Source organism: Zeugodacus cucurbitae, chromosome 3 (assembly GCF_028554725.1).
Source record: "Zeugodacus cucurbitae isolate PBARC_wt_2022May chromosome 3, idZeuCucr1.2, whole genome shotgun sequence".
NCBI classification, from domain to species: domain Eukaryota; kingdom Metazoa; phylum Arthropoda; class Insecta; order Diptera; family Tephritidae; genus Zeugodacus; species Zeugodacus cucurbitae.
The window spans coordinates 30,699,579-30,721,638 of NC_071668.1; the positions used below are offsets into that span (position 1 = coordinate 30,699,579).

At 35.1% G+C, this 22,060-nt stretch overlaps 2 protein-coding genes across 2 annotated transcripts; both read left to right on the forward strand.

Moving 5' to 3' along the window:
• The first annotated feature begins 694 nt into the window (after positions 1-694).
• Positions 695-5,096, forward strand: LOC105220050 (lipase 1). The gene is made up of 6 exons (XM_054226592.1): positions 695-756; positions 806-1,020; positions 1,113-1,324; positions 1,556-1,705; positions 4,475-4,612; positions 4,680-5,096. Exons 1-6 carry the CDS (start codon positions 695-697, stop codon positions 5,094-5,096), a joined length of 1,194 nt encoding a protein of 397 aa, XP_054082567.1.
• Positions 5,097-5,676: 580 nt separating this feature from the next.
• On the forward strand, positions 5,677-12,079 carry Lip1_2 (lipase 1). Its single transcript, XM_011196437.3, has 7 exons — positions 5,677-6,275; positions 6,340-6,630; positions 7,446-7,623; positions 9,129-9,340; positions 9,414-9,557; positions 9,629-9,766; positions 9,886-12,079. The coding sequence occupies exons 2-7, from the start codon at positions 6,427-6,429 to the stop codon at positions 10,333-10,335; spliced, it is 1,326 nt and encodes a 441-aa protein (XP_011194739.1). The 5' UTR covers positions 5,677-6,275; positions 6,340-6,426; the 3' UTR covers positions 10,336-12,079.
• The last annotated feature ends 9,981 nt before the right edge of the window (positions 12,080-22,060 follow it).

The following is a 22,060-nucleotide window of genomic DNA, read 5'->3' on the forward strand; positions in this document are numbered from 1 at the left end:
AATACCATAAAATCTACAATAGTAAGCGAATTTCGAATTTAATATATTTAACCAAAAGAATTAGCCATTGAGTTCACGCTTCACCAATTCTATGAAAAACACAGAACAAACAATTAGTTGGGTTAATTCTATTGTTATATGTACATATATAAACACCGTTGACTAAATAGGAAATAAAGCAATTGAGCTCAGTGAGTTGAGTTCATCCGTGACTCTCAGCCGATGTTTCAGGGATAAAGAAATAAACCGTTTTTACCCTCAGTCACTAATTAGTACACTTACTAGGAGTTATCGAAAAAGAAAAAGTGTCTCATTCAAATGCAACATAAATTGACTAACATCTGGAATCGCACTTCAGTTGAGAAGAAAAATTGGGCCTAAAACCCGTCAGCGCCAAGAGCTTTACTATATTGCCTATTGTGCAAACGCGATCATTCAAAATACAATTGCTGCTTTGAGTAAACTAAAACAAAATTTCCCATTTAGTACGCAAACCTTTGAGGCACTTTTATAAAGCAGATACTAATGCGCTGTTATAATTCTAAAACAATATTTTTCCAAATACTACTGATACTAATTTTTTACAAGAATAATCCCAATAAACACATTTTCGTAGTTAATTTCACTTCGGCCTGTACGCCACATTTGCATATGCCTATGGCTAAACCGTTGTTGTGGCCACAATTCGGTAAGAATGACAACGACGCTGAGAAAAGGTACGATAAGGAAACTGAACGGCGTTCTCACTGGACAACGGTAGGTAGCTGCTCAGATACAACATTTTCAATTGATGATATTTCTTTCTTACACCTGCGACATCACTACCACTCCTGTGCACAAAGACTGATTGGCTGGTGAAGAACAAATACGCCGTAGAACTGCATAACATCACAACAGAGGACGGCTATAAGCTTCTCTTGCATCGCATACCCAAACCAGGCCACCAACCGGTATTGTTGGTACACGGTTTGCTGACATCCTCACTCGCTTGGACACTACTCGGCCCGGGAAATAGCCTAGGTCAGCAGCACATATTGTTGCATACTACCATACCATACTATTAGTATCTCACGCATCCATTTACGTTTCCACTTTCATTCAATCAAATCTAGCCTTTCTACTGGCCGACCGCAACTACGATGTTTGGCTTGCAAATTTGCGTGGCTCTCCATATTCGCGCAGTCACACGCAACTCGGAAGCAAAAGCGCCGACTATTGGAGTTTCAGCTTCCACGAAATGGGCGCATATGATCTGCCCGCCATAATGGATCACATTGGGAACGAAACCGCTCTCCAGAAGTTGCTGCTAATTGGACACTCGCAGGTGTAGTAATTGCGTTTAGTTACCGTTGTCAATGATGTTGTTGTGAATATCTGCATCTGTTCTAAGCGCATTTGCGTTTCCGCAGCACTTATCTTCTGACTATTCTGTATTCTTTATCTACATACATTCATGTGTGTTCGGTGGAATGTATACATACGTTGTGTCGTTAACACTTCTAAACTGCATCTGAATTGTGTCGTCTTTGTTTTCTTTTCTTTTGTCTACGTTTAGGCGCTGAATGCATTTTTGGTCCTTTGCTCTGTTCACCCCGAGTACAATGAACGCATTCTGTTAATGCAAGCTTTAGCCCCGATTGTGCAGCTTCACGGTTTTGTGCGTTTCAAATCGGGTGATGTGCGTCGGGTGATGCGTTTTGTTAAGGTGGGTAAACTCCTAGTTGTAATCAGAGTAAAGTTGTTATAGCGTTTTTAGACAGAAGCTAATTGATCAATTAATCGGCATCTGCTCGATTAAAACGCTTATTAAGATCGATTTACCATACAAAATAAAATCTACATTTATTTTTAATTGAATTTTAATCGACTTGAAAATCAAATGCAACTCTGCGACAAAGACGTAGGATATACGTTCTGTGTCTGCGATTGGCTGAATTTTTTGATAAAAATAACTACGGTAGATGTCGCTGATAAAAATATTAATCAGCTGTTGAAACTTACCAACTTCTTATGAAAAGCAAAAACAAAAATGTATAACAGCTGATCGGTTATCGAGTAGCCGACAGTATAAAGGCAAAAAAGGGTTTCTCAATAAAAATTTTAATTGATCAATTAATTTGGCTCTCTAAAAACGCTATTAGATTTAATACTAAAAAGGTTTATAAAGCATCTATTTGTAGAAAACCGGCAAAAATTCATAAAATGGGTCGTTAGTGGGTCGTTCACCGAGTAATTTCATTTGATTAGAACGGCAGATATTTTTGGATTTTTTCACAGCCAACTTAACCGCTTTACCGTTATATATTTGAATAACTGAAATAGTATTGCTTTTTTGCTTGTTTAATTTATTCAATTAAATATTTTATTTGTCTAACGCGACCGTTCACAAGCGCATGAGATATTTAGCATTACTCATGTTCTTACAAAACGAAATTTTTTTCTGTGATTTTATCAAACGTCAATGACCTCAACTCATTTGATGACTCACCAGCTTTTGCAACTTGAAAGGGATATGCTACCATACCCACCATATTCTCCAGACTTGGCCCATTCGGACTATTACCGGTCTCTGCAACATTTTTTGTATAAAAGAAGCTTCACCTCGAAGCACCTCGAAGCTTCTTTTCCATATTTGGTCCGAAAGATGGCAAAAGGTATTGGATCAAAATGGTGAATATATAATATCATAAAATCATATTTAAATTTAAATAAAACAAGTAAGGAAGGGCTAAGTTCGGGTGTAACCGAACATTTTATACTCCCGCAATTTATTGATGTAATTTTATAAAGACAACACAATTCGACCCATATATTCGGCATAAAGTTCAATAGAATAACGAAAATCATCATAAATAGTATATGGGGACTGAGGTAATTCCTAAACCGATTTCACTCGTTTTCACCACCAAGATACAATGTATCGAAGACTATACGCTCACTTAATTTAATAATACTTATAATTAGGTATATGGGATCTGGGGGAAGTTATGACCCGATTTTTACCATTTCAGGTACAGAGAGAAACTGTTATAAGAAAAAAATTCAGAGGGAATGAATTACATTAAAATATCTGAGGGATTTACCTATATTTTCGGTGAAAAATTAACCTTAGGCACTGAGTTCTTCATGTTCGATATCAGGGGCCTTGAAAAGTCATGATCCGATTTTGACAATTTTTCCACTAGTGATGTCACAGCTCAAATACAGTATTTGTGTAAAGTTTTATTCCGCTAGCTTCATTGGTTCCTTATGAATACATTATAAAGTGAACGAATCAGATGGAATTCAAAATTGGGTTACATGGGAAGTAGAAGTTGTGAACCGATTTCGCCCATATTCCACCCGTGTCATCAGGGTGTCAAGAAAGTGTTATATACCGAATTTCATTGAAATCGGTCGAATAGTTCTTGAGATATGGTTTTTGACCCATAAGTGGGCGACGCCACGCCCATTTTCCATTTTGTAAAAAAACCTCAGTGCAGCTTTCTTCTGCCATTTCTTATGTAAAATTTGGTGTTTCTGACGTTTTTCGTTAGGGAGTTAACCCACTTTTAGTAATTTTCAACCTAACCTTTGTATGAGAGGTGGGCGTGGTTATTATCCGATTTCTTTCATTTTTGGACTGTATAAGGAAATGGCTAAAAGAAACGACTGAGTTTGGCTTATATAGATTTATTGGTTTGCGAGTTACATACAAAAAACCTATTTGGGGGCGGGGTCACGCCCACTTTTCCAAAAAAAATACATCCAAATGTGCCCCTCCCTAATGGGATCCTATGTTCCAAATTTCATTTTCATAACTTTATTTATGGCTTAGTTATGACACTGTATAAGTTTTCGGTTTCCTCCATTTTGTGGGCGTGGCAGTGGACCGATTTTGCCCATTTTCGAAAGCAACCTCCTCAGGGTGCCAAGGAACATGTGTTCCAAGTTTCATTAAGATATCTTAATTTTTACTCAAGTTATCGCTTGCACGGACAGACGGACGGACAGACATCCGGATTTCAAATCTACTCGTCATCCTGATCATTTATGTATATATAACCCCATATCTAACTCTTATATTTCTTGGTGACACAAAACTATGATACTCTGTGCAACAGGTTGCGAGAGTATAAAAATGTAATTACTTAGTGAACGACTCAATATATAGAGATTGGCCTAGACACAAAATTGGCCTCCCACAAAAACTTTGCCAATGAAATTAAAGTAAAAAGTGATCAAGTTATCAACAAGTATTCTGAAAAACTCTAATGTGGATAGACAATCTGGAAGTAGTGTTAAATAAAGTAGTGTTCAGTATCAGCACAGTCACAGCTCATTTCCTCAAGCGATTCCGTATTGCGACTCGTATATGATACCACAAGCCTCTGGTTCAGCGACACACTGATCTATTAAAAAAATTATTTAATCTTTATGATATCGAAGAATGCATTATACAAGTCTTATAAATATTATTTCTTTGATGCTTTAGGCAAATTTGAAACAAGGGTCATATGAAATGTTCCCCCCTGGTTATCTACGTAGGAAGTGTCTCAAAATCGGTTCGGACGACCATCAAGAATGTCTACAAATCATGAAAACCTTTGCGGGGAGTTGGCGATACTCCAAAGTAAGTTTTCTAGAGAGAAATATTGATTTATAACTATTATTATATTCTAATAATTAATTGCTTGATTTCGCAGTCCATTGAACCGCTGCTTTATGGCCAACTTTTACAGGTTGCTTCGTTAAAAGAAATCAAACATCTACAACAAATATGGGATTCTGGAGATTTCGTTGCCTTCGACTACGGTGTAGAAGGTAATCGCAAGTACTACAATTCAGTTGAACCATACAATTATAATCTCAGTCTAATAACCGCACCGCTTCTGCTCTATTTCGGCGAAAGCGATGCCATAGCAACGCCAGCGGGCGTGCATAGCATTTACTCACGTCTCTTAAATGCGGTGGTCGGTGTCTGTCGTATAAATGCCGTCAAATTTAATCACTTCGACTTTCTATGTGCGAGCGATTTAAAAACGTTGGTCAATGATAGAGTTATCGCTATGATGGAACAACACTTGGCCGGCAAATTGCCCTATGTAATTGAATAAAACAAAGCAAAATATTTATAAATCTAGATATGTATATACATATGTCTGCTTGTAAGCATGTATATTTGTTCCAAATTTCTTTGAATACAAAACTGTTGATTTATTCAAATTACATAATTACCGAAACAAGCGTAGTCATTCATGCATTTAAAAATCAACAAACAAGTTAACTAGCATAGAGCATACTTTCTTTCTTTTCCGCTTTGCCGTTTGTCTTCCAATTTATGTTGTACTGCCAAGCTAAAGCTTTAAGCTGCTTGTTCACCTATTCATAGTATTTACCAAAACAATTAGTTGTCTGCCTCGGTTACCCTTTAAATCTATGCTAAGTCGTCCAAATGTGATATATTTCTTTACGAGTTTTTTCATTTTTTAAGAATTGGAAGAATTTTTGATTTGGTCTTCATTTAAAAAAAAAAAGAAATCTAGTAAATTTATATAAAAAAATATTACGAAAATTACATTCACTCGCTCTCCACATGCACTTCGTATGCAACCAGTTGTGTAGGTGGAAACATACTTAACACTAAACTGAAGTTCACATACTTCTCCACAGCACTACATGTGGAGAAATTTGTAAAATTGGCACTGAAAGAACAAAATAAATTAATGGAAAGTTCACAATGTGCGAAATCAGTTAAGTTCATTAAAAATATGCTATAAAATTTGTGAAAAGCCACTTTATTGATGTTTTCTTCAACTCAAATTAACTGCTTGCAAAAATTAAAATTGTGAAGCACCAAAGTGCGCGCGGCTACTGCGCCCTTAACGATCGCACAGCCGGACAATATAAGGCAATAACTGATAGCAGTTGGCCGATATTTTTGGCAGCAGACCAAAAAGCGCTTGACGTCGTGTCGTTGGTTGTCATATCGCTTGGCTTTTACACATTTTATTTTGATTGCTCTTTCGACGGCATTTCGAGTGTTGGTTTTTTCCATTTTGTTTCATTTTTGTTTTAATTTCAATTTCATTTTTTCCAAATATTGACGCTCTGCTCGATATTGTCGCTTGCGGTGAAACGCATTCAAAAAATTCAACGCAACGCGAATACACGTCCGGTCCGCGCACGGCTTGATGACAACAATGACAATAATACACTCGTATACTAGTTGAGAATGGTTAAACAGAAACGCTGAAGCCCTCAATTCATTTTGTAACCGTGCATGAGCTTTGAATGTGTGTCGTAATTTCACTTTTCATTTCGTTGGTTCAATAGCAAATAAATTCATATTTCTGGCAGTGTTAACATAGTGTTGAGCGACAAAAAATACTTATTTGTGGACCGAATAATCTAATCAGTTCCCATTCGTCGTACCTTGCTTAATAAATGCGTCCGTTCCAAAGTTTTCAAAATATCCCGCTATTACTTTGTCTGCTCATAGTATGTCAATTTGTTCATCGTAGTCGTGGTCAGTTCATCGACGATTCGGAAACCGATCCAGATGATGAGGAGGACGAAAGTGTAGAAGATGAAACGCCCGAAGAGAAAGCGACTCGCAAAAACATACAGGAAGATTCCAATTTGCCTGTGGTATGTTGCTATTCACAATTTCTATATCAGTTAGAGAAATTCATACATATGTGACTTTCTCAACAACCGAAATATTTAATAACGAATTTTGTTAACAGAACATTAGAGAAATCTACTAAAACCTATGATAACCAAATTGGAAAAACGAAATGAAATATAGAAGTTCAAAAAAACATTCCACACAGTGATTATAAAGCTTAATGTTATCTTAGTAAAATCGAAAATAATCGTTGAGAAAAGTAAAAGTTTTGACCAGATTGGTCGATACTGAGTGAATAGCTAGAGAATTATTTGCCATATTTGCTAAGAGAACAAGATACGACAACTTTTTTGGAGATAATTCGAGTAATTTTCCTAAATTAATATTTAATTACCAAATATCAATCATTTCCGTCAATTCTTCGTATAGCTTCCAACGAGCACTTAATTTAATTTAAGTTTTAAAGCGTAATCCTTCCAAAAATATTTAGTTTATTATTATTTAAATTATGAAATTCTTTAATATACATCTTATTCTCCGGATGTAACTAATATACATACATACAATATACATACATCTAAGCAAACTACCGAATATTTCTTGAAAATATCTGCTATGTCAATATATCATCATCTATCAATATTCACTCCTTTTATTTACATACACTACGCTCGAATACCTACTCCGCAAACAACTCCCAAACACTTATTGTTGTTTTTGGAAACACATTCTACATAACTCACGCGCGACGTTTGTGTATACCCACCTTATGTGACGACTCTATCATTTCTGTTACCGACATAATATCCACATATGTGCTATGTCCATCAACTAGGATAAACTAATTGCTAAATACGGCTATCCGGCGGAAGTGCATCATGTCACCACCGAAGATGGCTATATACTGACCATGCACCGCATCCGCCGACAAGGAGCGCAGCCATTCTTCTTACAACACGGACTCGTTGACAGTTCAGCCGGTTATGTAATAATGGGTCCAAACATCAGTTTAGGTAAGTGAATGCGATAAAAGTTGTCCATTGTGCACAATAACAACAAAACTTGTCTACTCAACAGTATTACGAGTATTTGTCTTTGTAATTTGATCTCTTATTGTTAAGCAATACAAAATGCATTGGCTAATGAATATGTTAAATCCATCACTGTAGTTGTTGTTACCACTAATATTGTTGTTGCTAAACCCTCTGTTGCCCTATTTGATTCACTCCCTCCCAATATGATGTTGGGTTGTTGGTTGCTGCCTAACCAGCGTAGCTTTGTGGTACACCAACGCATAGACTTATACACTTCCAGTGTGATGACATGCATTCATATATGTAGATAATATGTATGTACATTAGTTATGGCAGTTTCATAATCCCTCTTCCAAGCTGCAGCCACAACTGCACTGATCACTCGAACGAAACTTGGTCCTTTTACATTGCATTTGGTTGTATTTAAGTATATGCTTCCGATATGTGAGTATGTATACATACATATGTCAGTGTTAAGTAATTGCCGACACAGTACAATTAATTAAATGGAAATGATTGCCTTAATCTCGCATACACTTGACGAGATTTCATTTGCATTAGCATGCCTCGTCAATTACAAAAACACTGAACGCTCATGATATTTACACATCACAGCGGTTGTTATCAGCCACAGGTTCGCACAAACAGATATTGATAACTTTTTGTGAAATTGGAGGTTTAATTGTTTCAAAGAATCAACATCTTTGGAATTTTTCATACAAAATAAAATACATGTTTCACATATGTATATATATTTGCATTTTTGAAGATTTAAATATACAGGCATTATTGTCTATCCTGTCCTATTGTCGCTGCATCTACATATGTACATTAAATAAACAATAGTAGTTCATATTAGATATTTGATATTTTCGTTAAAGATTGAAATCGGTCCAGACAGCTGTCTTGCCTCCATATCCTTAATATTATAATTTCTGTCCTTCCTGTTGATTTTCCCTCATATATTGCATTTGATCTAGACACAAGTTCCTTGGATCTCACTTTTTTGGGCATCAGCGGATATAAGTAGAAGTAAAAAACCTCTGCAGATGTGTGGTAGGTTCTAGGAGCTTTGTCGATTCTTAAATTTAAATGAGGGCATCACAAAGGACTGTTCTTAATAGTCTAATTGTGTGTCCTTTTAGGGAACTGTCTTCGAACCTAATCTAACCTAACCTAAAGTAAGATGTAGTACTGAAGCTGATTGAGTATATAACCTATAGTATGGGCACGTATGTTAATAAAATACGATTATTGTAAAAATTGACAATTTCGTATAAAAACAAATGCTGATTTTTTTATTATATATTGTGGTAAGGTTTTTAATTCTAGATAATTCTAGATTGCATCCAAACTTAGGCCTACCTCACTTACTTTTGTTGTTTTAGATCTGTGCTTATATGAAAATTAATTCATTGAACGTTTGAGATTCGGTCAATTTGGTTTTAATTTTTTTTAGTTTAATTTATTTTAAATATTTTCAGCTTACCTTCTTTCGGACTATAAGTACGATGTATGGCTGGGCAACGCACGTGGCAATCGTTACTCTCGTAATCATACTAAGCTTGATCCGGACGGTAAAAAATTCTGGGATTTCAGTTGGCATGAGATTGGCATGTATGATCTGCCCGCAATGATCGATTATGTATTAAAAACTACCGGTTTCAAAAAAATTCAATATGCGGGTCACTCACAGGTAAGCAGCTATAAAAATATAAATTTGTTATAGAAGTTGGAAAAAAACTAGATTAATATCGAAGTATATTTAGGGTTGTACAGCATTCTTTGTAATGTGTTCTCGTCGACCAGAGTATAATAAAAAAGTAATCATGATGCAAGCCATGGCCCCGGCGGTGTATGCCTCGGAAACAGATGAGCATCCTTATATCCGTGCAATAAACTTATATTTTCGCGTGAGTATGAAATATCTAATTTTATGCAAATTTTAATCAACTAATTTAAATTTATTTTTCTTATATCTAAGAGTTTGGTTGGTAGCTCAGTTACAGAAATGTTTAATGGGGAGTTTCGATTTCTCTGCCGCATGACGGAGGAAACGGAGCGCCTATGCATTGAGGCCGTATTTGGTATAGTGGGACGAAATTGGAACGAATTCAATAGGGTAGGTTCTTAAGTCCTTAATAAGATAATTAATCTCACTGCTTGATGACTGTTGTTTATAAATTAAATTAAATTTATTTTAATTAAAAATTTAAATTTATTTTACATCTATCCTTATAGAAAATGTTCCCGGTTATTTTGGGTCACTATCCCGCTGGTGTTGCCGCTAAACAAGTAAAACATTTCATTCAAATAATCAAATCTGGACGCTTTGCACCTTACAGTTACAGTAGTAACAAAAATTTGGCGCTCTATAAGGAACACATACCGCCGCGCTATAACCTCTCCCATGTCACGGTTCCCACATATGTCTACTATTCTATCAACGATTTACTTTGCCATCCCAGCGATGTGGAGGCAATGTATAAGGACCTGGGTAATCCCAAAGGTAAATATTTGATACCAATGGAGGAGTTCAATCACATGGATTTCCTGTGGGCTATGAACGTAAGAAAATTGGTTTATGCACGCATGTTACGAGTGCTGGGAAAAATAACGGATCACAAAAAGGGAAATAGTACGACGATAGCAAGTAACAGTGTTCTGCAAAAGCGGAAACGGAGAAGATGATTTGTGACATACCTAGTACATAATTTGTATAGTAATTTATTATAAATTCTAAGTCGAAATGATTTGACCGATAAAGCAGTTCTAGTATATGTAATTATTATTTATTATTAATTTATTTATTTATGGAAATCTAATTACGTTATTATACTCTCGCAACCTGTTGCACAGAGTATCATAGTTTTGTTCACATAACGGTTGTTTGTGTCACCAAGAAATATAAGAGTTAGATATGGGGTTATATATACATAAATGATCAGGATGACGAGTAGATTTGAAATCCGTATGTCTGTCCGTCCGTCTGTCCGTCTGTCCGTGCAAGCGATAACTTGAGTAAAAATTAAGATATCTTAATGAAAGTTGGAACACATGTTCCTTGGCATCCTGAGGAGGTTGCTTTCGAAAATGGGCAAAATCGGTCCACTGCCACGCCCACAAAATGAAGGAAACCGAAAACCTATACAGTGTCATAACTAAGTCATAAATAAAGTTATGAAAATGAAATTTGGAACATAGGATCCCATTAGGGAGGGGCACATTTGGATGTAATTTTTTTGGGAAAGTGGGCGTGACCCCGCCCTCAAATAAGTTTTTTGTATATAACTCGCAAACCAATAAAGCTATATAAGCCAAACTTTCTGCAGTCGTTTTTTTTAGCCATTTCCTTATCTTAACTGGCGTAGAAACCGTTTACGCGGTTATAGCCGAGTCCACAACAGTGCGCCACGCATCTCTCCTTTTGGCGGTTTGGCGCCAATTCCTTATACAGTCCAAAAATGAAAGAAATCGGATAATAACCACGCCCACCTCCCATACAAAGGTTAGGTTGAAAATTACTAAAAGTGGGTTAACTCCCTAACGAAAAACGTCAGGAACACCAAATTTTACATAAGAAATGGCAGAAGAAAGCTGCACTGAGATTTTTTTACAAAATGGAAAATGGGCGTGGCGTCGCCCACTTATGGGTCAAAAACCATATCTCAAGAACTATTCGACCGATTTCAATGAAATTCGGTATATAACACTTTCTTGACACCCTGATGACACGGGTGGAATATGGGCGAAATCGGTTCACAACTACGTCTACTTCCCATATAACCCAATTTTGAATTCCATCTGATTCGTTCACTTTATAATGTATTCATAAGGAACCAATGAAGCTAGCGGAATAAAACTTTACACAAATACTGTATTTGAGCTGTGACATCACTTGTGGAAAAATTGTCAAAATCGGACCATGACTTTTCAAGGCCCCTGATATCAAGCATGAAGAACTCAGTGCCTAAGGTTAATTTTTCACCGAAAATATAGGTAAATCCCTCAGATATTTTAATGTAATTCATTCCCTCTGAATTTTTTTCTTATAACAGTTTCTCTCTGTACCTGAAATTGTAAAAATCGGGTCATAATTTCCCCCAGATCCTATATACCTAATTATAAGTAATATTAAATTAAGTGATCGTATAGTCTTCGATACATTGTATCTTGGTGGTGAAAACGAGTGAAATCGGTTTAGGAATTACCTCAGTCCCCATATACTATTTATAATGGTTTTCGTTATTCTATTGAACTTTATGCCGAATATATGGGTCGAATTGTGTTGTCTTTATAAAATTACATCAATAAATTGCGAGAGTATAAAATGTTCGGTTACACCCGAACTTAGCCCTTCCTTACTTGTTTTTAGACTATTGGTAAATAAAATAAAACTCCCACTCTTTGAAACTGTAGCATTTTCGTTTAGTTTTGCTTTTTTTTTCAATAAATATCACATAATTCACATTAACACCTTCAGGTGTTTTTCATTTAGTTTGGTACTGTGTGTAGGTTATTTTCTACTATGTTTAAAGTCTGCACACTGAACTCTGAATCAAGTTGTTTCGTTTTTAAAGCATTTTGAAATAATTTTTTGTTTCTTCACCACACGTTGCACCTAGAATAATTTCGTATGCACTATTTCCACCCCCCTTGTGGGGTCCTTACATACAATATGTAGTATGTGCAATCGGAACACAGCCGCAAGAATGGACCCTTACAACAAGAAAAAATAAAATTTACTCTATTCGGTCACATAGGAACATGCAACACTCACGTTAAAAAAACACAATAACTGCTTGTGCCAGTGTAGGCAGTTGTGAACTTTTGCATTGACTTTGAATAACTTACACTGACAACATTAGTGCCCGCAGATCGCCAAACGCATAACATGTTCTTTAAAATTTTTTCTTGCTACTGCGAGTACTCACTAAAGTATTGTATTCTTGTTACATTATTTCTATTGCACTCAAATGTCATTTGCAAGCTCAATGCTAAACAATTCTATTTTAAATGAGACAACAATGTGAATATGTGCACAACACCAACAACATTCATATGTGATACATAACACGACTTCCTCTTCAAACAGAAAATATTTCTGATACTATAATCTTACACTACATACACTATTATCAATTCATTGGTTCGGTAAGGGACTATTCTTACTTATGCAGATAGGTCAACCAATATAGGGTCTTGGAAAGTTCACTACCTTTTTTATACTCTCGCAACAAATGTTGCTAAGAAAGTATTATATTTAGTTTTGTTCACATAACGGTTGTTTGTAAGTCATAAAACTAAACGAGTTAGATATAGGGTTATATATATCAAAATGATCAGGATGACGAGACGAGTCAAAATCCGAATGTCTGTCTGTCCGTCCGTCCGTCCGTGCAACGGATAACTTGAGTAAAAATTTAAATATCTTAACGAAACTTGGAACACATGTTCCTCCGGAGCGTGAGAGGGTTGCTTTCGAAAATGGGAAAAATCGGACCACTGGCACGCCCACAAAATGACGAAAACCGAAAACCTATAAAGTGTCATAACTAAGCCATAAATAAAGTTGTAAAAGTAAAATTTAGAATAAAGGATCGCTCTAGGAAGGGGCATATTTGGATGTAATATTTTTGGGGAAGTGGGCGTGGCCCCGCCCCCAAATCGGTTATTTGTATGTATTTCGCAAACCAATAAAGCTATATAAACCAAACTTTCTGTAGTCGGTTCTCTTACGTACCCCACCACACACCATGAAATTAGTTGAAATCGGATAATAACCACGCCCACCCCCCATACAAAGGTTAGGTTGAAAATTACTAAAAGTGGGTTAACTCACTAACGAAAAATGTCAGAAATACTAAATTTTACAGAAGAAATTGCAGAAGGGAGCTGCACTCATATTTTTTTACAAAATGGAAAATGGGTGTGACATCGTCCACTTATGGGTAAGAAACCATATCTCAGAAACTACTCGACCGATTCGAATGAAATTCGGTATATAATATTTTCTTGACACCCTGATGACACCTTTGGAAAATGGATGAAATCGATTCACAACCACGACAACTTCCCATGTAACTCAATTTTGAACTCCATCTTATTCCTTCACTTTATAATATATACATAAGGAACCAATGAAGATAGCGAAAGAAAACTTTACACAAATACTGTATATGATCTGTGGCATCATTTGTGAAAAAATTGTCGAAATCGAACTATCACTTTTCAAAGCCCCGAATATCGAATATGATGAATTCAGTGCCCCATGGTAATTTTTCACCGAAAATTTCGGTAAATCTCTCAGGTATCTTAATTAAATTTTCAATTGGGTCAAATTGGGTCGGTTGCACCCTAACTTAGCCTTTCCTTACTTGTTATTAAAGTATACTTTAAAATAATGGAAAGAGCGAAGTGTTCGGGCCAATCATTTCAGTACATATAAATTTAAATTAATTTTTTCTCTAAACTTCATTTTTTCAAATCGGGCGACGATGGTACTCGAAGACACAGAAATGATCAAGTTTTTTTAATTAGTAATCAAAATAAATAAATGAACTCGATTCTTTTTCCTACTCCCTGTAAAAAAAAAATAACGGTTCTGACGTCTAAAACTAATCGCCATAGATATTCAATCCATTGTAATCTGATTTGCAATGATAATATTCATAGGTCAAATGTCATATGTACATGCGTTTGTATGGAAATAGCAAATAAATGTTTCAAATCGAATTCTCATTAACTTAACCTCCCACCCTTTGTTTAGCCAAGTTTAGCGAATTGCACTCCACCGTGTATATAGCAAAATGCATACAAGTGTAACAGTACTAATGATATTATAAGCTCTTCTTTATAAGTTCATTAACAACCAATGGGCAACATTTTTGTTGGGAAGAGAGAGAGAGAGAAAAAGGGCGGTGAATTCTGCGAAAGGACTCTGTAAACGGTTCGATTACTAATGAAATGACCAGCATCAGAATAAACATGCTATTTCCAGCGATGCACAGCACCCCAACCAAACATAACCACAAGTGTTTGCACATTAAACATATGTGAGAGCATATGTAGTCATGTACATACATATTTGCAAATGAACAACATCCACCATTCAGATGTGAATAACTCGTTATTACCTATGTATATGTTTAGCTTTGGCCCGCGAATTGCTGGGTTGGTTATTTCGCGTCATGCTCTGTGCTGGTGGCAATTAACTTCGCAACATTTGAATGCCCCAAGCAGCTACAATAATATCAATATCAACAAAGAGATAAATTACCACAACTCCGGCCATCAGGAATGGATCGGATGAGGCTCAGACATTAGCAGGACTAGCCTATAGATTCCATACAGCTCATCCACATCAGTAACGTATGTTTGCCATGTACTAGTCATAAATGCCTTCTCGCTTTAAACAGAATTACACTTCTGTTCTGGAATGTTTGCTGTGTTCATCAATTGGCAGTGATTAATTGCTTTTTGTGGTGGAAATGATAAACTGGACACTGTAAACTACAAGTATAATTATATATTACAACTAATTTTTTAGATGGTGGTATATTTTTGATCAGCAATTTAAGGTTTCTCCTATAAGGATATGTTTTATACAGAAATCGAATGGAACCTTAAGCTGTTAAAAAAATTATAATTTTGAATTACATAATATGTATAAATGATCACTATCGAATTCTAATATTAAACAAGTAAGAAAGTGCTAAAATCGGGTGTAACTGTACTTTTTATACTCTCTTTCTTTATACTTTATTTATTTTATTTTTTTAATATAACAGATAATTTGACTTATATACATAAGGTCCACTAAAGTAACAAAAACATTTATAGTGTCTATATGACGGTTGTGTATGTACATATATATTTGGACCGATTTCACTCATTCTAGCCACCAAGCTTGATTATATTTAGACTGAGTATTATTGAATTTATTTACTATATAACGACGATCTTTTTGATTTGTTGAAAATTGTAAATTTGGCATTAAACAAACGATAATTCTTTTACCTAAAAAACGAAATGTCAGCACAAGACAGCACATATCTCCGTTGTTTTTCAATATTTTTGTAAAAAAAACTTAAATATAGCTGAGTACTTTCTTTAAAAAAAATTCACGAAAATCGCCTAATATTTCATGGGTTACACTGATATAGCCCCTAAAAGAAAGTAAGGATCCGATTTTACGCAGGGGCACATTATTATAAAAAGAAGGTTTCCTCTGACTTCCTAGTAAAAAATTATCCTTTGGTTTGCTTTATTTATGTGTTTGTATGTATATACACACATAGAATAATACGATACACCACAACAAGTAAGAAAGGGCTAAGTTCGGGTGTAACCGAACATTTAATATTCTCGCAATTTATTTATGTTATTCTATTACGACAAAACACAATTGGGATCATATATTCGGCATAAACTCCACCAGAATAGCGAAAATCATTATTTATAGTACATGGAAGCAGGTGTAACACCCATTTTCGTCACCAAGCTACACTATATCCAAGTTTATATATGCTACACTATAAATTACGTACTTGTACAAAGTTCTGTTCCGATACCTTCACTAGTGCTTAATTTATAAATTGTAAACGAATCATATGGACCTCAAAATTGTGGTATAGGGAAAATAGGCGTGGTTGTGAACCGATTTCGCTAATTTTCAAACTGTAGTAAAAGTATGCCAAAATAGTAATACGAACCCAATTTCGTCGAGTAGTTCCTAGTTTTTCTCAAAACCACATTTTTCGAAACGGTGTACACGATAACTAAAAAAACTATTCAACCGATTGACTTGAAAATTAAAATACATCTTCCTAATTCCACAGAGTGACGTGAGATATTTTCGATTGAATAATTTGAAAAATTTTAAGTGCTTCCATCTGCTTAAAAAATTGTTTAAAAAAACGGCCACCTCACTTTGTTTAAAATTTATCACTTTTTAAGAAAAATTTTGTAAAGATGTCCAACCTCAAACAGTGTTGTCAAATAATTTCCAAAAAAATCAGATTTTCATTCGTTTAGGGTTTAGTAGTTTTCAATATAAACTTTGTATGAGAGGTAGTCGTGGTTATTGTCCGATTATATATTCATGGTGTGTGAACGAGTATGTAAGGAAAACGACTGCAGAAAGTTTGATTTATATACAGTGGAACTTCCATAACTCGAAGATCTCCATAACTCGAACTCTTGAATTGGCAACAGAAGTCAAATTTCATACAAATCCATAAATCGAAATTTTCGACCAGAGCATAATACAAAATTTAGAATTTAATTTTCGTGGTACAATTTTAAATAAGTTCCTATATCCTATGGAGGAGAATAAAAATTATGATATTTCTCTAATGGATTTCATAAATCATGTAACAAAAGCATGGGATACAGACGTCAAGAGCCAAACAATAGCGAAGTGTGACAAACAAAATTCCAGAATACATGTTTTAACGTATTAAAATAAAACGTTATGCGAAGTAAACAATTAAAACTGTGTATAAATCAATATTTTATAGCTTTTTGAAAAATTTAGGATTTATTGTAAATTTCTATAACTCGAAGTCTCTCTAACTCGAAGTTTTGTTGTGGATTATGGTGATTCGAGTTAGAGAAGTTCCACTGTAGCTTTATTGGTTTGCGAGATATATACAAAAAATCTATTTTGGGGCGGGGCCACGCCCACTTCCCCACAATTTTTTTCACTTGTCCCAAATTTTACTTTTATAGCTTTATTCATGGCTTAGTTATGACACTTAAGTGTTTTCGGTTTTCACTATTTTGTGGGTGCGGCAGTGGTCCGATTTCGCCTATTTTCAATAACAACCCTCTCACGGTACCAAGGATTTAACTTTTTTTTACTCAAGTTAACCGCTGCACGGACGAACGGACAGACATACATCTGGAGTTTAACTCGTCTCTCTTCGTCCTGGTCATTTTGATATATATAACCCTATATCTAACTCGTTTAGTTTTATGACTTACAAACAACCGTTATGTGAACAAAACTATTATACTCCCTTAGCAACTTTTTTGCGTGAATATAATAAAAGCGGTCTGGTTGCCATACTCTTATGTGCTATTACTATAAGATAAACGAAATATTTCAGCCGATATTGAGCTTCTTATCTTATAACAATCACACACCACAACTGTTCATAGAATATGTAGTGTACAATATTTTTCAATAAATTAATTTTCTTTCAGTGTAGACATTTAAATAATGTTAAATACGGTACACTGTGTTATTATATCACAACATGGTCATTCACTTCACCAGATAAGTGCGAATGGCTGGGGTGTTATACAACCGCTTTCCCGCTTAAGAACCCACAACAAGCGCCTAGGAAACAACAAAATTATAAATAATGCACACACCCGCAATCTGGTTAAGGTAAAGTATGTCAGTACGTGTTCTAGTCTTTCACTCACTATAGCACCAGGTTACTAAAGTGCAAGCACCAACTACAAAGTGCAATAGTTAATTGGTATAAGCAATGAGTAGCAAAGTGAAATCAATAAAATTCCAATTATAATAGCCCATGGCAGAGATTTGTTTAGCAGTTTCCCGTAGTATGTACTTGAGTCAAACAAACTTTTATATATGTACTATATACACGAATAAGTATGTTTGTGTGGGTATGCAAATGCAAGTGAAGTGCAATTATACCACAATTCCATTTTCTATACATTTGCATTACAGCTTTTTTTCTCCATATTCTACCTATTGTGTCAGCACCTACACACCTCTGTTAATTTTAAGCCCCATTTGGGGAAAAACTCCGTTTTCTATGGACAAACAACGTTGCCTTTCTGTCCTTACACAATATAAACATACATATATACATACATACACATAGGTTTAAATTACATATTCATATATACACACTATTGTATTATAGTACTGCCCGAAAACACGCTTGCTAATCTATATTAAATTAATCAGATAAATATGTAACAAATTAAGCAATGTAAGTGTGTGTGTAGCTTCGACTTTTGTTCAAACTAAACAGCATTTAATAATTCACTTTGTAGTCTTAACAGAGGGTTACGTCAGATAATTATGTTGGGTTTTGTTTAAGAAAGTTATGTTTCTCAAGTCGTCCTACACAAAACATATTCGAGAAAGGTATTATTTGTCTAATTAATCCATTCACCACCAAACTGTAATATATCTAAAGTAATCTCACATCCTTATGTCACAATTTGAAAATGAACGAAATCAGATTACAACCTACTTTCCTTATAACATGATTTTTAATTTCATTTTATTCATTCAACAAGTACAATATACAAGCTTTCGATTCACCGACTACCTCTAAGAAAGAGCTTTAGAGTCCTTCCAATTCATTCCCTATTAACTACATATTGATAAGCATAACGTGATACACGAAAAGTCGATTCGTTGACTGACATGCCACCAAATAGCAATTCAATAGACATAGTAAAAGTCGCCTAAAAGTATGCATTTCACAATAAAATTGACAGTATCAATTCATTTGGATCCGGATATACGAATTGTATATAGATATGTACAGTCCCCGCTTAAGTGCCACTGCTAAAGATGTAACACTTTTGAGGCACTAAAGCGGGAACGGCACATAAATTAATGCCTTTAAGTGCCTCGAGGTACTTGCCAAGCTTTTGCTCAAATACTTCGATCTACTAGTTTTTTCTTTTATAATGAAAGTCACATTTATTAAATTATTATGAAAAAAAAACATTGCAAAAATATGAAAACACACGAAGTATTTGAAATTAGATCATGAGCTTGATCCAGTCGACATGTTAACGAAATAGATTTGATGGTTGTAAAGAAGATAATTATCTTATAAATGTGTAACACCAACATTGTTGAGTCCTGTCCACTCCTCTTTCTATAATCTGTGCTAAGCTGTAATACATACATACAAATGTACTATAATTTCAAATATTTTTGTTACCCCAAAAATTCACCCCAACTCAACCACACATCCTTTCATGCCTCGGCATTAAATTTTGTTAATTAAGTTTGCAACACTTTTTTCTACACTATGTTGCATGCTAAAAGGAGTGTACGTCTCTCAAATCCACATTATTAAAATGTATTCAAATTCGAAATAAAAAAAGATTATGAATCACATGGTTTGCGGCGAGCATTTGTTTCATACACTTTTTACATGAACTCAGCGTTTTTGTACTTTGCGAAAAATTGTGTATGTGGGGGGGAAATGTTTGTGTACAAACTCAAATTCATATGAATGAGTAGCGGAGCTTGCGGATCTTTTCGACGGAATATACAGTTTTACGTAATTTCATTGATTGAACCAGTAATATCCCTCTGTCAAAAGCCAGTGAAATTTTAAGCATTTAGCAAGGATTTACTAATATAATTGCTTGCAAGTGTTTCAAACATAAGTATATACATACATATTTTCATATATCCCGTCAGGAACGCACAAATAAGTTGAGGTCCCTGTGGTCACAACGCGGACGGGAATTTAAGCATTTGAACATCCACAAAACTGTATTAAATTTTAACAAACAAATTTATGTATATAAATGTGTGTGCTTTATTTTTGTTAAAATAGTTTGCAGGCGCTGAAAACATTTTATATTTTTCTTAAACTTGCATTACATATAATTGTATTGTATTTGCCTTAAACCATTTGTCGATGTTGTGCCAAAGACACCACGAAAGAGGCGGGGGCAGTGCTCATAGGTGCGTTCTAGGCCCTCATAGAAAACATCTTTGGTCACTTCGTCGTTCTCTTTCATCGGTGTGGGTGTGGGCGCAAATCATATGTTGAAAGACTTTGCTTTGAAGCGAATTGTGGCTAGCCGTTCATCCACTGGAGTGAATGTCAGGACTCGAAGACTAAGTCTCTCTTTCACTGCGAATCCCAATGATATAATAATAATGAGTAAATTAAATAAATTAATAAATTGCGGGAGTATATAATGCTCTGTTACGCCCGAACTTAGCCCTTCATTACTTGTTTGATCCATGGTTGCCTGGCGGCAACTACACTCAGTTTGGATACGCGATAGGTTTAACTATTTTCTAACATTGCCACTATCCTACTATATTTCACCTGGTCAATCTTTAATTATATATCAAATATAAATATGTATCTAATACTAACCCTTACTACCTAAGTGAAATTCTAACGGAATTGTTACAGTTTCGATGTAGTACTTTATATGTAACTGTAACAACTGAAATGTGGAGAAACGATTACATTGTCGATAAATGTAAAAGTCGTATAATGATCAATATTTTTTTTTCCAAAATGCTTACTTATGTAGCTTTAAACCTAATGAATTAATATTTTATGTATGTATGTTTGTATATACATATCGCTCATTTACTTGAATAGTGTCATATCTCAAAAAACACGATTTTTGAGTTGAGTATACAGAAATATGCGCAAATTCATCGTCCGTATTGTATAAAAATTTCATTCCGATGCGAAGGAAAATAAACCGTGGTTGTATTTATACTCTCGCAACAAAGTTGCTACGAGAGTATTATCGTTTTGTTCACATAATGGTTGTTTGTAGGTCATAAAACTAAACGAGTTAGGTATAGGGTTATATATGATCAGGGCGACGAGACGAGTCCAAATCCATTGACGAAACTTGGCACACATGTTCCTTGGGACCGTGAGAGGGTAGCTTTCAATAATGGGAAAATCGGTCCACTGCCACGCCCATAAAATGGCAGAAACCGAAAACACATAAAGTGTCATAACTAAGCCATAAATTAGGTTATAAAAGTAAAATTTGCGACAAAGGATCGTCCTGTTAAGGTCATATTTGGATGTAATTTTTTGGGGAAGTGAGCGTGGCCCCGCCCCCAAATAGTCCTTTTGTATATATCTCGCAAACCAATAAAGCTATACATAAACTAAATTTTCTGCAGTCGTTTCTTTTAGCCACTTCTTAATACAGTCCAAAAATAAAAGAATTCGGCCCACGCCCACCTCAGGAATTACCTTAGCCCTCATATACTATATATGACGATTTTCTATTATTGCGTGTTATCTTAATAAAATTTCTTCAATAAATTGCGAGAGTATTAAATGATCGGTTGCACCCGAACTTAGCCTTATAAGTAACTTATCATTATACGTTTCTTTTCTATTTCTTATAACTTTGTTGTGTCGAGCACAACCCATGTTCCAATATTTCTAGGAACAAATAAAATTCGCAATTTTGATATTATATTATAGTTTTGTCCTTACGGTTGATTGTAAGTCCTAAAACTGAACGAATTAGATATAGTTATATATATATTAAAACGATCAGGGTGACGAGTAAAGTTCAAATCCGGATGTCTGTCTGTCCGTCCGTCCGTGTAAGCTAACTTGAGTAAACATTTAGATATCCTGATGAAACTTGGTACACGTATTCCTTAGTGTCTCGACTCCCT

Excerpts from the sequence above, each read along its gene's own strand:
- LOC105220050 (XM_054226592.1), top strand. The coding sequence starts at position 695 with ATGACAACGACGCTGAGAAAAGGTACGATAAGGAAACTGAACGGCGTT. Across the intron at positions 1,706-4,474 it reads GGGTGATGCGTTTTGTTAAG|GCAAATTTGAAACAAGGGTC; the intron begins GTGGGTAAACTC and ends TTGATGCTTTAG. Across the intron at positions 4,613-4,679 it reads GGAGTTGGCGATACTCCAAA|TCGCAGTCCATTGAACCGCT; the intron begins GTAAGTTTTCTA and ends AATTGCTTGATT.
- Lip1_2 (XM_011196437.3), top strand. The coding sequence starts at position 6,427 with ATGCGTCCGTTCCAAAGTTTTCAAAATATCCCGCTATTACTTTGTCTG. Across the intron at positions 9,558-9,628 it reads CAATAAACTTATATTTTCGC|AGTTTGGTTGGTAGCTCAGT; the intron begins GTGAGTATGAAA and ends CTTATATCTAAG. Across the intron at positions 9,767-9,885 it reads ATTGGAACGAATTCAATAGG|AAAATGTTCCCGGTTATTTT; the intron begins GTAGGTTCTTAA and ends CTATCCTTATAG.